This window comes from Conger conger, chromosome 16 (genome assembly GCF_963514075.1).
Source record: "Conger conger chromosome 16, fConCon1.1, whole genome shotgun sequence".
Taxonomy (NCBI): Eukaryota; Metazoa; Chordata; class Actinopteri; order Anguilliformes; family Congridae; genus Conger; species Conger conger.
The window spans coordinates 11,664,817-11,681,026 of record NC_083775.1 but is presented as its reverse complement, the minus strand read 5'-3'; the positions used below and the strand labels follow the sequence as shown (position 1 = coordinate 11,681,026).

The 16,210-nt window shown below is 41.5% G+C and overlaps 2 protein-coding genes across 3 annotated transcripts; one reads left to right on the top strand and one right to left on the bottom strand.

Moving 5' to 3' along the window:
* Positions 1-6,705: 6,705 nt before the first annotated feature.
* drg2 (developmentally regulated GTP binding protein 2) lies at positions 6,706-14,162 on the bottom strand. 2 transcript variants are annotated; one of them, XM_061224793.1, is made up of 14 exons: positions 13,952-14,162; positions 13,597-13,685; positions 13,025-13,185; positions 12,849-12,938; positions 12,681-12,741; positions 12,182-12,272; positions 11,008-11,080; positions 10,734-10,824; positions 10,045-10,142; positions 9,245-9,321; positions 8,696-8,784; positions 8,467-8,525; positions 7,178-7,231; positions 6,706-7,044 (listed from the first exon to the last, which is right to left on the bottom strand). In XM_061224793.1, the coding sequence occupies exons 2-14, from the start codon at positions 13,658-13,660 to the stop codon at positions 6,958-6,960; spliced, it is 1,095 nt and encodes a 364-aa protein (XP_061080777.1). In that variant the 5' UTR covers positions 13,661-13,685; positions 13,952-14,162; the 3' UTR covers positions 6,706-6,957. The 2 variants fall into 2 exon arrangements, with proteins under 2 accessions (XP_061080777.1, XP_061080776.1); XM_061224792.1 differs by having other exon boundaries at positions 13,890-14,161.
* gfer (growth factor, augmenter of liver regeneration (ERV1 homolog, S. cerevisiae)) lies at positions 13,809-16,126 on the top strand. The gene is made up of 3 exons (XM_061224794.1): positions 13,809-14,388; positions 14,728-14,927; positions 15,608-16,126. The coding sequence occupies exons 1-3, from the start codon at positions 14,185-14,187 to the stop codon at positions 15,768-15,770; spliced, it is 567 nt and encodes a 188-aa protein (XP_061080778.1). The 5' UTR covers positions 13,809-14,184; the 3' UTR covers positions 15,771-16,126.
* Positions 16,127-16,210: the final 84 nt, after the last annotated feature.

Below are 16,210 nucleotides of genomic sequence, written 5' to 3'. Positions count from 1 at the left end.
GTCCAGAAAGAGCACAAGGATTATTCCAGTGATGGGATTAGTATACATCTGCTGAAGTGCAGAGCGAGGAGAATCTACTGCTAACAGCACAGACCATGTTTGCCACCCTGCACACTCTCAAATGGACAACTGAGTCTATATATTTCTGTGGCCTAAAATAGATCCAGGGCATTTAAAGAACACAATGGTCATGAATCAACATATTTTTCTTTATTCAATAAAATATACCTAGGTTAATATAATTCCTAGTAGGATGATCTAATCAAAACAAATTAAATCAATGGGGGAAAAAAGCAGGTGAATATGGACAAATGGTATGAAAATGATGAAAATCTGCCTACGTATTAAGGATAATTATCAGTGGACAAGAATCAAAGAATATTTGCAAACAGCCTGACCTATATGCCCTTTCCTTTTTGAAAATTAAACACTCTTAAATGAAATATCTCTTAAAGTCCTTATTGTGTCATATAATGTCACTGGCAAATCAAACCAAAGAAGGACCTAAATTTTTCATTAATAATTGTACGTTCATTCATTCATTCATTCATTCATTCATTCATTCATTCATTATCCTAACCCACTTATCCTGAACAGAGTCACTGGGGGACTGGAGCCTATCCCAGCATACATTGGGCGAAAGGCAGGAATACACCCTGGACAGGTCGCCAGTCCATCGCAGGGCACACACACCATTCACTCCCACACTCATACCCATGGGCTATGCTAGAGCAGCATTGGGTCAGTGTTGCTGCTTCACCGCTCAGCAGGGTCTACTGTGTACATCCACTTTGCACAACATTGCAAAAGGTAAATCAAGGGAAGGAAAATAAATGAAATAAGTGGTGAGGAATAAGCGATTGGAATGAGCCCACAAACCCGTTAAATGAAGGGCGGCCTGTAGCGTAGTGGTTAAGGTAAAGGACTGGGACACGCGTGGTCGGTGGTTCTAATCCCGGTGTAGCTACAATAAGATCCGCATAGCCATTGGGCCCGTGAGCAAGGCCCTTAACCCTGCATTGCACAAGGGGAGGATTGTCTCATCAACTGTATGTCGCTCTGTATGTCGTCTGCCAAATGCCAATAATGTAACGTAATGTTTCTTGATGAGGTTATGGGCTAGGAGGCTCCCGAGGAATTAAGGAAAACATGACTGCATGCTTTGTGAAAGTTTTTTTTTTTGAATGCATGACATATAAATGATTGACCTGTGGCTCCACTCCCCACATCTGGAATTCACATGGCTTCCAACTAACGTTGAAGGAGCTAGGACATTCAGTTTGCCCAATTCACCTTTTTCGTCAATTCCTCCACCCTTGCTTTTTCCTTGCTTCCTTTTCTTGCCTTCTCCAATAGGTGGAGCTAGGAACAAGGAGAGCAGGCAAGGAAAGAAAATTAGGATTTAAAGAATAAGTCAATAGAAAGAGCCCCAAGTCACAATGGCCTCCGGATTCTATCGTCATAGCAATTAGGCTGCTTAAATACCACTATACACACAGAAACGCCAATAAAGGCCTATAGCACCTGATACGGACAAGCCCCAGTAAATATAGTCATGTCTCATATGAGAAATATATCACAATGGTTTGAAATATTCTGTATATAGTAAGTATGCATATAAAATGAAAAAGAAAAAGGTGTTTTATAATATGTGCTAGTGGTATATATTACATACATTTTGGGTTTCACTTTTACATGATACTTAAATTTCAATGAGTGTGTGTATGACTTCAAATGTGAATGACAGCGAATGTGTAGGCGAGTAAGGGCTATTCATTACTATCCATCGGCAGAGCCAAGTTGCTAAGGAAATGAGCAATAATCCCGATAAGAATCCCTGCCACTAATTAAGCGGCACGTCTCTAAAAGTAAATCTCGCAACCTGCTCACTCTCATTACCCTAATATTTAAACACACATCTACCCATTCTGTGGATTTGGTTGAACACAAAAAGCCACCTGAGTTTTCCATTGTAATGCCAGTCTGACAGCATGAGTTACTGTGGTTTCCCCCCGATAGCCGCCTTAAACACAATAGTCTTCCAGCCTCCTCCAGGGTTATCTGAACACTACACCCAGGGTCGGGGACAGGCACTCAAAGAAGTCCGGGAGTTAGCGCACCCGGACAGTGACAGCCCGTAACTCCTGCTTTATGAGGACTCCACGTCGCCATCTGGAGGCCTTCAGGCTCATTGCGCTATTAGGCCCTCAGAGTCCTTTCTGCGGAAAATGTTAACTACAGTGCATTCTTGTGACTGCCGTTGTTACTTACGAGATATTGCAATTATATTTGTATTTGAGGCATAACAATGCATCTTGTTCCAAAATACAAGTGATGTGCCTGTGTAATTACCATCAAGTGAAATTATTGCTTTGAAAAGGAGGAGCTATGTTACCCCATTATTATGATTTCATGATTATGTCAGTAGTTGCTTGAAAAGAGAAACATTTTGTTATATATTTGATCTATTTAAATGGGTATTATTAAAAGAAAAGGGTTTGGTGATACACATTAAGAATTGATTAATTTCCTTAAAGAATGTGTGCCCATCAATTACACCCCAAATATCCAGTACAATATCACACTAAAGTTTGCCCAAAGTTAAAGGAAAATTTGGCCAATGTTTCAACCAGATGTGCACCTATCTGTCTGAATATAACTGATTCCATCGGCAGGTGTGAGGGCTTGATAAGGAGTACAATAGTAAAAGTGGGCTTTGCAACCACAGAGCCACTGGCTAACTACCAAAACATAAATACACACTTTTGATCCTATAATCACAGTTCTATGATATTAACCTTTTGTAATTCTACACTTAGTATGTTTCGGTAGTATGTTGAAGAACAACAATATAAAAGCAAATTTTCAATAACCTACAGTAACAATCATATGTGCTGTCCGGCCAAATTGCACAGAGCATTTTAATTGAAATATTTCCCCCATTTATAAAAGCCAGCCAATCACTGTAGAGGATACAGAGGAACACGTGTAAAAACCCATGGCTCAAACCAAAGACTCTCCCTGCAGATGGCAGTATTTTTTTAGATTTATTCATTTAGCTGTTCAATTGTTCATCTTTTTTTCACAATTATTCTTACCATTCCCTTTGTTTCTAAAACAGCCCCAAAGCATTGTAGCCAGAATTATAAGTGCAGTGTTTGGTGTAATTTAATTATAAGTGTGTATAAGGGTACTTATGTATGCACATATATATGTATATATGTATGTATGTATGTATGTATGTATGTATGTATGTATGTACACATGCACACACACCCATACACACACACAGTTGACAGAGGAAATATGCAAGATACTATTGCTTTGAATAAAAACATGTATTTTTCCAAATAATTTTAAAGAAAAATAAGACAAGGAAGTGTTGCTTAAAGCTGCTTAATAAAAACACTCATTACAATTGCTATGCCAAATGTTTCCCAAAACATCCCCCATTATCGAGAGTATAAAGGACCAGTAATATTAGGGAACCTAGCCCTTACACACCTTCACACACACACAAACGCACACTTACACTGGGCCATATGTCATCAGCATCATGAGTCACTCCAGACTTGGCAGAAACTCACTTTCTTACCTTGGCTCCACTGTCACTCACTGAAAAAGCTCCATCTTGGTTCGTTTCCTCTCCCCTCTCTCCTCTGGATCAGCATCCTCAAACTGCCTTCAGAAGACAGCCCGGGGCACCCAGACGAAACCCAATACCGCTGATAATTCCCCCCACAACAGCTTGCCCATTCCAGAATCCACACTTCCCCGCACAGTCGCGATGCCCCAGTGCCTCTTTATGCATAATTAAAGGGGCCATTATACTGGTTTTCACTCCTGAATAGAGGAAACAGCTCCGCGTTCCCAATGAGCACTGAATCCATGCTGCCAGAGGAGAGGTCCAGCGGAGGAGTAGGAGGTAGAAACACTGTTCAGCTTCATACTACAAAGTATGACTAGTCGCCATGACCAGTACAGAGTACAGTCACCTGGATCAGCACAGAATACAGTCACCCTGATCAGCACAGACTACAGTCACCATGATCAGTACAGACTACAGTCACCATGATCAGCACAGAATACAGTCACCCTGAGCAGCACAAACTACAGTCACCCTGACCAGCACAAACTACAGTCACCATGATCAGTACAGACAACAGTCACCCTGATCAGCACAGACTACAGTCACCCTGACCAGCACAAACTAGTCACCCTGACCAGCACAAACTACAGTCACCCTGATCAGCACAGACTACAGTCACCCTGACCAGCACAAACTACAGTCACCCTGATCAGCACAAACTACAGTCACCCTGATCAGCACAGACTACTGTCACCCTGACCAGCACAGATGACAGTCACCCTGACCAGCAAGCTTTAGGCCCTGGTGATGAGTCATATTGACATAATGTGCTTTGTGCAACAGGCTGCTACCTGAACCCTTTCTCAGAAAGGCTTTCCGGTACCCTCCCTGCCTGCTACTCATTGAAATCGTAGTAACAGGGAATCTGCCTCAATGTTTTACGGTTGCAAGTTTCTCATCTTATGGAATTTTATTGAGGTAATCTGTAACTATGTAGTTTGCGTTTTGGCTCTTGATTAGCATAGTTAACTTGCACTTGTTCTTTATTGATGTTGCATCTTTACATACTGGCCTGACGCCATTACTCATAATATTCAGGCGAATGGACCATTTCTTCTAGATGGTAGATCTTACCTAGATGGTTCTAGATAAGAGTGCCTGCTAATGCAATTAATGGCGGTGCATACATCTTGGGATTTATCCACTCCACAGACAGTGCTTTCAGTTTTAGCCCAAGGCAGGACAGGCCCAGCCCTGTTCCAGGACATCTACTGCTTGCTAAAACTCGGTCGGTCTGCTCCCAACTGTCCACTTATCTTCTCCAGGACAATCTCCACAATCCTACCTTAGTCCTACCTCCTGAATGTGTTGCTTTAACTTGTGGAAGAACCTATGCACTTAAATCGCTTTGGATTAAAAGCGTCTGTCAAATGACTAAAATGTAAATGTAAATGTCAGGTAGGTTGTATACCAAAGCACACCCCATTCAACAGCTAGAGATCTTGTGGAGTTGCCAAGTAGTAGAATCAGGCGTGGCACAAAGGGGTTGAAATGAAAACCTACAGGACGGTGGATTTAAAGGAACTGGGTTGGGCAGCCCTGGCCCAAGCTGTCCTTAAGTCAAAGGCCCTTAAGCAGGGGTCTCCAATCTTATCCAGAAAGGGCCGGTGTGTGTGTGCAGGTTGTTGTTTTAGCACAGGATTAAGACAGCTGATTCTACTCATCTAGGTCTTGATTAAAGACCACGATTAGTTCATTAGTATAATCAGGTGTGTTACTGCTGGGTTAAAACAAAAACCGGCACCCACGCCGGCCCTTTTAGGATAAGATTGGAGACCCCTGCCCTTAAGCATGTTCAGCTGAACATCTTCTCAGAAACACAAATAAAACAGTGCCACAGCTCTCCTACCACCAGCCATTCCTTGCCACAAGTTAAAGTACACATTTTTGTTAAATGATTTGGGCAAATCATTAATGGAAAATTATCTGAAATGAAGCAATACTGTTTACTGACCTTGTATGGATTACAGATAGTCTAAGCATGCATGTATTGTCTTGAGAGCTCTAATACACAGCACAGACCCACACCTCCAGGTGCTGATGCATGGTGGCCAACACGAAGAGAATATGCATTTGTGTTCCACAGCTCCAAGTTAATTACATATTTACATGCACTCAGTGAGGAGCAGTAAAAAGCAAAGGTGCTGTCGCAGGTTACCCTGACAACGCTCCCTGGCGACACAGCTAGGGCCGATTCACCTTTAGCTGACTGGTAACGTGTTTGGAATCGTTGGGCAAGAGGCTGGGGTTCAAATCCCGGCTGGGGTTCAAATCCCACCTCGGCCAAATCCCCCGATCTCCCATGGGGCAGTTTCAGAGACAGATTAAGGCATTCATTTTTGAATGGTGTTCATGAATTGAATTGGCCATACAAAACCTGGACTAAGCCTAATATATGTCTGAAATTCGCCTTAAAACACAATATCAATATTCACGGCTTACCTGGATAGGGTTTTCTGCTTCACAATGGAACCTTCCCTCAGCTCTCCTGCCTGCATTAGCCTCTGCCACAAGAAGCAATACACCTGGCTTCTACATGACAATTTATTAGTCACAGAGGAACACCATTCACTTTGGACTCTGACTCCTTGTGAAAGTATCGTTCTGGACAAAGAGCACTGCATCCATAAAAAGCTAAAGACACACGTGCAGGAGCCCCACCTGAGCCACCCTGGAATATGACGAAAAAAAGTAGTAAAAATCCATGTTTATAGTGCTACTATTTTGCACCTTTGATCTGTTTTTAATTTGAAGAGGGTCGTATTTCTTGGGTGTGGAAGTAGAAGGAGAGACTTAGGGGACTTAACTTTCTGAACAGATAATATTAAGCTAGTTAATTTTTGCTTTGCCATTCGCAAATTTTGAAAGAAGGCAAACTGTAGCTCATTGGCAATTTTGTGTCTTTAGCAAAAAAACTAAATAAATAACATTTTAAGTCTCAATATAAGAATTTTTATAAAGGGTTTTTGCAAAACCCGTCTGCACGGCAACACGTACCGCCCAGGTGCAAACACACCTGCAGAAACTATTAAATGAATAAAACTCATTTCGCATGGTCAATTTTTGTAACTTTTTTAATTTTATTTTTCACTTTAAATGAATTTCATGCAAAGCTGCAGTGGATAAAACGTGTCGATTTCTGCCATTTCTGCCTACTTTCGTTCCAAAGTCATTTTTCTGGCACTGAGAAAGTAAGAATCAGACTTTTTTTTTTTTTGGACACTCATAAGAAATGGATGCTTTTCCTGTGCAGTCCACCCACGCAGACGAGGGGCACATGGCCTGACATTTGCACCAATCACACGCTCTTATTTCTTCACAATCTGGATCACGTCCTCATGCTCCATGATGTGGGTGAGTCCAACCCTCTGAGGACTGTACTTGGTGCTCGTTCCCTAGAAAATACGTTTCAAGAGATTTATTGTATGAGATTTAGTTTACGAGACTCACTCATTTAAAAATAACTGACACAGAACCACACAGCCAGACCAGTGCATACCGACTCACAGATCTTACAAGGCTACTCACCCACACCAGTGCATACTTGAACTGGCTTGCTAATGTTCTGTGAATTCGATGACACTTAAGAAAAAAAACAGAAAAAAAAATTTTACATTTTTTTTCATCTGAATCATCAAGTTGAAAGTGAAACAATGGCAATTTAAGCCAAGACTAACGTGACAGAACTGGATATTCATTTGATCTCACCTTCATAGCCGGTAGAAATATGGCATAGCGTTTCTGTCTACAGACAGTATACTGAGGCTAACATGACACGTCTACAGACAGTATACTGAGGCTAACATGACGCGTCTACAGACAGTATACTGACACTAACATGATGTGTCTACAGACAGTACACTGACGCTGACATGACGTATCTACGGACAGTACACTGATGCCAACATGATGCATCTACAGACAGTATACCTGACGCTAACAAGACGTGCTGCAGACAGTATACTGACGCTAACATGACGCATCTACAGACAGTATACTTGAGGCTAACAAAACGTGCTGCAGACAGTATACCTGACGTTAACAAGACGTGTCTACAGACAGTATACTGATGCTAACATGACGTGTCTACAGACAGCATACCTGACGCTAACAAGACGTGTCTACAGACAGTATACTGATGCTAACATGACGTGTCTACAGACAGCATACCTGACGCTAACAAGACGTGTCTACAGACAGCATACCTGATGCTAACATGACGTGTCTACAGACAGTATACTGATGCTAACATGACGTGTCTACAGACAGCATACCTTACGCTAACATGACGTGTCTACAGACAGCATACCTTACGCTAACATGATATGTCTACAGATAGCATACCTTACGCTAACATGACGTGTCTACAGACAGCATACCTGACACTAACATGACGTGTCTACAGACAGTATACTGATGCTAACATGACGTGTCTACAGACAGCATACCTTACGCTAACATGACATGTCTACAGACAGTATACCTGATGCTAACATGACGTGTCTACAGACAGCATACCTTACGCTAACATGCCGTGTCTACAGACAGCATACCTTACGCTAACATGACGTGTCTACAGACAGCATACCTGACGCTAACATGACGTGTCTACAGACAGCATACCTGACACTAACATGACGTGTCTACATACAGTATACCTGATACTGACATGACGTGTCTACAGACAGTATACCTGATACTGACATGACGTGTCTACAGACAGCATACCAGACACTAACATGACGTGTCTACAGACCAACACGATGTGCAGCCCCAGAACCCCCTGAGCAAGCCCCAGAGAAAGAGGAGAAACACACCGCATGTTCTACAGACGCTCCTCTCCTCATGATGATGGCGTCATTAAAATCTGGCCGCTCTGAAAACAACAGCACAGAGACCACAAAGTCTTATACTGTCAGTTACAAACGTACAAACAGTTACGAGCCAAAAACCACAGGGTCTAACATCCAAAGGATTGAAACATTCTGCATGCACTTCATTATAACACTAACACCAGAAGGATAGTGTTGCGAAGATGTTGGATACCTCCTCGCTTCTTGGTGTAAAGGCAGATGAGAGCCAGGTACTCCCACAGTGTCTCCAGAAGGTAGTCCAGGTTCAGCTTCATCCCACAGCTGCAAAAAAAAAGAAAAAAAAAGGGGTCTTAGTCAACACTGCAGTGCCTCGTTCAGACCAGCTTTAACAGAATACACAAACACAACAGTCATTCCAACCTACTTTAGGAGGGTCATGCATACAGTAACATAGTCTCAGTGTTGGGGTGTGGGTGTGTGTGTGTGTGTGTGAGTGTGTGTGTATACGTGTATGAATGGGTGAATGAGCATCAATTGTACAGCGCTTTATCCAAATGCCGAACATTTACCATTTACACACACACACAAAAACCAAAGCTGATCTGGCAGCAATTCATTTGTCATGAACGTTGCACTGTTCAGGACACAGAGAGCTAAGTTGGTGTTGGGAAAACACCATGAGTCTATGTTACACAAGTCATTGCCTCCCACTTTGACAGCTGGCACGTACGCAAGGCACACACAGACCTACTGGAACAGGTCACACGCACACACTCATCACCTGATGACGACACTGTGAGGTCTCCGAGCCAACCGGTCGACTTCCTCCATGGAGATCTGGTCTACTTTGTTGTACACCTGCATACAAAATACGTTGTGTGTGCGTGTGTGTGTATATACACAAAAAGAGGCGTGCATATATGCGTATGTGTGCATTCATGTAAGTGTGAGAGAGAGAAAAGGCTTTCCACTCAAAAAATATTACTCAATATTACTCAATCTTGAAATTAACCCTAAGAATAACAGAACATACACTCAGTGCGCACTTTATTCGGTATTAACTTCTTTTTTTATACTCTAGTCTTATGCTGCTGTAGCCTATCCACTTAGAGGTTTGATGTGTTGTGTGTTCAGAGATGCTCTTCTGCATACGACTGCTGTAGTGTGTGGTTATTTACATTACTGTCACCTTTGACCAGATAGGTCTGAGGAGAAGGGCCATTCTCATTAACAAGGCGTTTCTGCCTTCAAAATAGCTGCTCACTGGCACCAACAATCATTCCACAAAGTCACTTAGATCACATTTCCTCCCAATACTGACATTTGGTCTGAAAACCAGTTGAACCACTTGACCACATTTTATGCATTTCCACATGTTTGGTTGATTAAATATTTGCATCAACAAGCAGGTGTAGAGGTCTACCTAATAAAGTGTTCACTGAGTGTATAATATAATAATATAATGCCCCAAAAAATTAGGGGAAAAATAATTATTGCAAAAATCCTACTCTTCAAAGGATTAAGTCCTCAAAAGACCGTAATCAGGAAGAGCACCATAGAGGGATGTGCACACACACTTACATATAAGCAAGGCATGTAGACTCTGTTCCCCACGATGACATCAATGAACTCATCCGGCGTGCTGTCTTCCCTAAACAAAACCTCAGCATTGAAGATTTCTTGAGAAAATTTCAGTTAAAGCTAAACAAGTATCAGACACTGGATACAAAACAGTCATTCAGTAGCTTGGCTTTACATTAAAAAATGAGAAGAATTTAAGTGCAAAACAACCTCTGAGGAAGAAAAAAAAGAAAGGGCATTCCATGCAAGAATCAGATTTATTATTAAGAGATTATTTAAACTTTTGATATTAAATACATTATCTTTATCTTGTTGCATTAGTGGTTCAGATTACAAATAAAACGCAACACTCCTGCTTTTTCTCACACCAGAGGAATGTGATTTATTTTATGTACATCAATAGACTGCATCTCATTCAACTGGGGTGTGTCTCCTCTGACTTGTCATTTAGGGAAAATCAAGCAAATGCATTAAACTTTTGCCTAAATGTTGATGGTTATATTCCATTCCACTGTATACACCTCACCTGCTAAATTGAACTCCATTAGCACACTATGTCCAACATGGCCCTGGAAAGGAATGAAAAAACAGTCCAATATTCCTAATTTGTTGCTCCAAGTTGAATACAGATTGAGTTTGTTACTCCCCTAAGAGAGCAGCTCACGACAATCTACTATGACAAAGGATACTGTATTCGTGAAGAATGAGCTGTACTAGTTTTTCAGAGCATTGGGTAAGAGGGACAGTTGAATTGTAGGACAGACCTCCTCCTTTCTTTGGCTGAAAGAAAAAATAACAAAAAAAAAATATAAACAAAAAATGTCAGTTTGCAATTCTGACTGTAAACCGCATCAGAAATTGAACCAAAAACAATGGCGTCTGAGTCATTGTTTAGTTCATTTAAATTCCAGCCCCAGTGGGTGCTCTCCACCTCTCAAGATATGCACAGAAATAAAACTCTACCTTAAAATAAATGTTCGGTTTGGATCTGTTGAGTCTGATTCCAACGGATTCCAGTTCTTTTTCCAATAGCACCCTTTATGAAGAAACGGACAGAAATTAATTTGTCACCATTTCGTGCCAGAAACACAAAACTCAAACAATAATCCATGGAGTTATATTGTTGACATACAGACATGGCAGTTCTGAAGCAATTTTTTGAGTTTTGAATTGTTCTGTTAAACCTGAATTGACGCCAATAGAGAAATATTACAAACATGTCTTCATTTAATCAAATTGGCCAGAAGCCATTATTCCAAAACGTTGAATAAAAAAAAGAAAACAAAACAAAACGCATTACAATCCTGCAGCTCCAGGTCACAATTGGCCACCCCCTGGAGTAATGTACTATGTAATAGCAGCGTAATCAAGCATGCGGTGTTAGATTTCTTAATCATAACTGATGCGGTAGCACACCCGCAATTTTCTGAGCAAAAGCGAAATGCTTCCGGGGGAAAAAAACGTCACTCATATCAATGTTGGTATGACAGCAGCAGGGCCATGCTGTTTCCATGTGGTACATAAAAACATGACTACAAGAATAAAAAGTGAAAATGCGTTCTTCAAAACCAATAGGTATGCTAACCAACATTTAATAGATACAAGTGATGTTTTTTTTTCTCCCTGGGAAGCATTTCATGGAAGTTTGGGGATGTGTTAGGATACCAGGGGTGACAATGGCTCTGGAGGTAAGAGCAGTTGTCTGGCAGAGGTTCGATCCCACCCTGGGTGTGTCGAAGTGTCCGTGAGCAAGGCACCCGACCCCTAATTACTCCTGAGGAGCTGGTTGGTGTCTGGCATGGCAGCCAATCGCCACTGGTGCGTGTATGTGTATGAATGGGTGAAGGAGAAGCATCAATAGTACAGAGCTTTGGATAATGGCGCAACACAAATACACAAGGTTTAAAGACGAAAAGAAGGAACGAGACCTACCGCCACCTGCCAGAGATCTTTTTTTTTTTTAGCGCAGTAAGAACTATTCGATGTACCACGATAGCTATATCTCACAGCCCTAATTTATAGGTTTGATTGGAAAGCCCCGTTACAATGGTAATGTAACTGGAATGGAACAAAGGCCAATTACTCTTATACAAATGCCTGCATAATCAATCACACGACACCAAACGGAAGCACAAACCTCTGCACATCGCCCTTCGTAGCGTCCAGCATCATGATGACAACGTCCGCCGTCCTGGCAACGGCAATCACCTGCCTTCCTCTGCCCTTTCCTATAAAACAGGCCGCATCATGCTTATAGCTGTATTCATCAAAAGCAGGAATTAAAACAAATAAAAACTATTGCTGCCTATCCTTGAAGGACGTCATTGTGTATTGTAGGTGAATTGTATTGTGGGGTGGCCTGTAGCGTAGTGGTTAAGGTAAATGACTGGGCCAAGCAAGGTTGGTGGTTCTAATCCCAGTGTAGCCACAATAAGATCCGCACAGCCGTTGGGCCCTTGAGCAAGGCCCTTAACCCTGCATTGCTCCAGGGGAGGATTGTCTCCTGCTTAATCTAATCAACTGTACGTCGCTCTGGATAAGACCATCTGCCAAATGCCAATAATGTAATATAATGTTATGTTGTAGGTGGTAAGAATTCGTACAGTGCCATCTACATTAATAGATTGCCGACGCACCTTGGGCAGCACCCTCGATGATTCCAGGCAAATCCAAGAGCTGAATATTGGCCCCTTTGTACTGGAGAAAATGGACACAACCGATAATACAGCTAATCAAATTACAGTTAAACAAAAACATGACAATGCTTAAAATAAGATAGCATACTTAAGTAAATTTACACATACCTCAATAACTCCTGGGATGCATGTCAATGTAGTGAATTCGTAAGAGGCTGCCTCGCTCTCCGTCGCAGTCATCAAACTTAGAAATGTGGACTAGAAAGGACACAGAAAAAATAACTACCAAATAGACAAATACATATGGGCGTGCCTCTGATCAGAGATGTAGAAACAGCACTTACCTTGCCCACAGAGGGGAAACCGATCAGGGCCACCCGAGCGTCACCAGATTTCATCACATCAAACCCCTCCCCTTTGGCCCCCGCTGATTTGGAGGGTTCTAACAGCTGAGCTCTGTACTTGGCTAGTTTAGCCTTCAGCAAACCAAGATGGTACTCAGTTGCTGAAAGTGAAAGTATTTTTTTAATGTCAAAATGACAATCAAACGTGACAACACCGATAGTTGACATAATAGTGTATTTCCGAATATGTAAATGGTAGCTTGTGCTTATTCTGTTATTCAATCAACTAGTAAGACCAACGTACGTGTGGAAAAGCGTCTAGTTTTTTTAACAGGCCATCGAATCATTTTCACCTAATGTTACTCCTAATTGGGTGGATAGCAATTAGTTAGCTGGAACAATTTTAGCTAACTATGGCCAGCGCCAAATGGAAATCATTTTAATTGTGCTTTTGAAAACTAAGTTAACCAGCGGTGCAAAAAGACAACATACGGCTGCAAGACAACAGACAGCCATTTATTTAGCTTAGCTAGCTCGTTCAAAAGAAACAAACTAAAAGTAACTTTGCCTACCTTTGTTTTTCTGAGTGCGCGAGATTTCTTTCTCGATTTCCGATATCTTTTCGAGGATCCCCATTCTCCCAATTTAGTGAACTATAAAACTGGAAAAGTGGAGAAGAAATATACATCAGATGGAGGAAATGAAACGTGTCTTGCTAGTTAGCTAAAGTGCTTTCATATTAACCATCTATAAATAATCTTATCCGAAAATATTTTTAAATTCAAATATAAAGTCCTGATTCTGTTATGTATTGTGGTTATATTAACTGAAAAGTGAGTTATTTGGTAAGAAACCAAATAATTACTTTTCTCGATTCAACTCAGCAGCATGTATGATATGACATCTTCCTCCGGAACTAATACGTACATAAATGTTTCCGAGTAGAAACCAGGCAAATGATTCTGAACAACTTCGTTCCAACTATATTTAGCTAAAGTCTGAGAATATTTTTCGTGCGAGAAAGTCCATTGCACAATGCAAGCATGCGCTCAAGAATATATTGAACCAAATGGCGTCCTTCAGCTACGTATTTGTAAAGATGTAAAGTTAACTCTGTGACCGACTGCAGGTTCAGGCAATCCCAGAATGCAATAATAAACATGGCTGCGCCCGGTGATAACAGGGCATCAAGACTTTCTCCATCATTTGGGCTTGAAGGATTCCCATTTAAACTTGCGGACAATACAAGTGGAACTGCTAACAGTGACCAGGGAAAACCCGGCGAACAGAAAAAGAAACCCTGCAGAGCGTGTACAGACTTTAAGTCATGGATGAAGAGCCAGAAGAAGGAGATAGCTGCAGAGGTGAAAGCTAGCAACCTGCAGAATAAATTAATGATGAACAAGTTACCCGTTTAGCTGTAACAGTATGTACCTAGCTAGATCTAAAAACATAACTTGCTATCATATAGAAGTTAAATCATTACTGTAACTGATGTTGGTGCAGATGATTGATTCTTTACCCAGTCGTATTATCACGATTTATAATTTCGATCACATAAACTAATTGTGACACAATCATGACTCAGGCCATCTGCAAGTAAACCTGAGCAAGTAAAGCCTACCCTAAATGACTCTGTACTGTCTTTCAATGTGCGCGTGCGAAGTGACTGCTATTAATTCTCTGCCGATGTTCTTGAGCAGGAAAGAGTGGAAGAGAAACAACTAGAGTGTCCTCTGGATCGGGAGGAGCTGGGGAAAAATACATGGTCCTATCTTCATACAATGGCAGCATATTATCCCGACAAACCCACTGACACCCAGCAGGGCGAAATGAAGCAGTTTATCAACCTCTTCTCGAAGTTTTTCCCGTGTGACGAGTGCGCAGAAGATCTAAGATCAAGGTCAGAAACGCTTTTTTATTTTATTTTAAATAAAGTAAATAGTTTATATCCCGATCTACCTGCTTACTTTACCCTTAACAATCCAATCTATGTTGTTGAACATGCTTTTGCACATATGAATCGGTGGTGTTTAGCAAATGGGGGAATCAAAACACAAACCCTATACTGGCTGGAATTGCAGTGAGCTGTCAATCATTGACTATCAGTCACATGATGGAGTAGCTGAACCCATTTTTCAGCAGGTCTCCCCAACTCTGGGCCATATCTGAAATGGCTTACTTGCAACTTGTATTCAGTAGTAGGCAAGGACTCAGTCTTGGCTCAGACCCAAGAAAGGAGGTTAGGTGAATTGCATTTGTAATTAACCGTTTTAGTCTATCACTTGTGCTGAGTGACAACAAAAAACCCCTCACCCATAAGCTTCAGGATCAAGGTTTGGGAGGTGTGGTGTAGAGCAGAGCTGGCACACACACACACACACGCACCACCTTTTCCCACGAGTGCCTGGGAAAGCTTTCCCTGTTGCCAGTCGAATAAAATCCATTTAATTTGTATAGCGCTTCTTCTTCTTTTTTTTTCTTCTTTTTTTTTTACAGAGTAACAGAAGGAGAAAAAGATCCTTAAACACTCCCTTTGCTCTCCCCCTGCAGTAGTCTTACCACCCCTCTCTGTTACTGTAGGCTGAAGACTAACCAGCCGAACACGACTAGCCGACACAATCTGTCCCAGTGGATGTGCCGGCTCCACAATGACGTGAACGTGCGCTTAGGAAAGCCCGAGTTTGACTGCTCCAGAGTGGACGAACGATGGAGAGACGGCTGGAAAGACGGGTCGTGCGATTGACCGGAGCAGACCCTGGCGGCAGAGCAGGGTGCTAACGGTGGATCGTCCTTCCCTCTCCAAACTGCACTGTTACCATAAACTCCTTAATTTGACATAATCATGTACAGACATATGTTTCCTGCTGACTGCGTACACTATAAGAAATTACGTATAACGTAATTCAACAAAAAAAGAAACAAGATTACATTTTTTTTTTCGCAATCTAGTGTATTTATTACTTTTGTATTAATTAATCTGTTATCGTGATCATTGTCTTTTGTTGTTTTAATTTCTTGCTAATGTATGCAGAGATATGTCCAAGGATGTGTTCACATGTATAAATGAAAGAGATTAAAATAATTATTTTCTTGCTTGTTGAGACTTTTCCAATTCATATTTCTACCAGAACTCTGAGTTCATCATGCAGAGTGGGCCACGATATACAGTGGGCTGCATCATTA

Coding starts and splice junctions, on each gene's coding strand:
- drg2 (XM_061224793.1), bottom strand. CDS start 13,660: ATGGGGATCCTCGAAAAGATATCGGAAATCGAGAAAGAAATCTCGCGC. Junction 13,186..13,596: donor GCGCACTCAGAAAAACAAAG/GTAGGCAAAGTT, acceptor TTTCACTTTCAG/CAACTGAGTACCATCTTGGT. Junction 12,939..13,024: donor GTTTCCCCTCTGTGGGCAAG/GTAAGTGCTGTT, acceptor TGTCCTTTCTAG/TCCACATTTCTAAGTTTGAT.
- gfer (XM_061224794.1), top strand. CDS start 14,185: ATGGCTGCGCCCGGTGATAACAGGGCATCAAGACTTTCTCCATCATTT. Junction 14,389..14,727: donor AGAAGGAGATAGCTGCAGAG/GTGAAAGCTAGC, acceptor GTTCTTGAGCAG/GAAAGAGTGGAAGAGAAACA. Junction 14,928..15,607: donor GCAGAAGATCTAAGATCAAG/GTCAGAAACGCT, acceptor CTGTTACTGTAG/GCTGAAGACTAACCAGCCGA.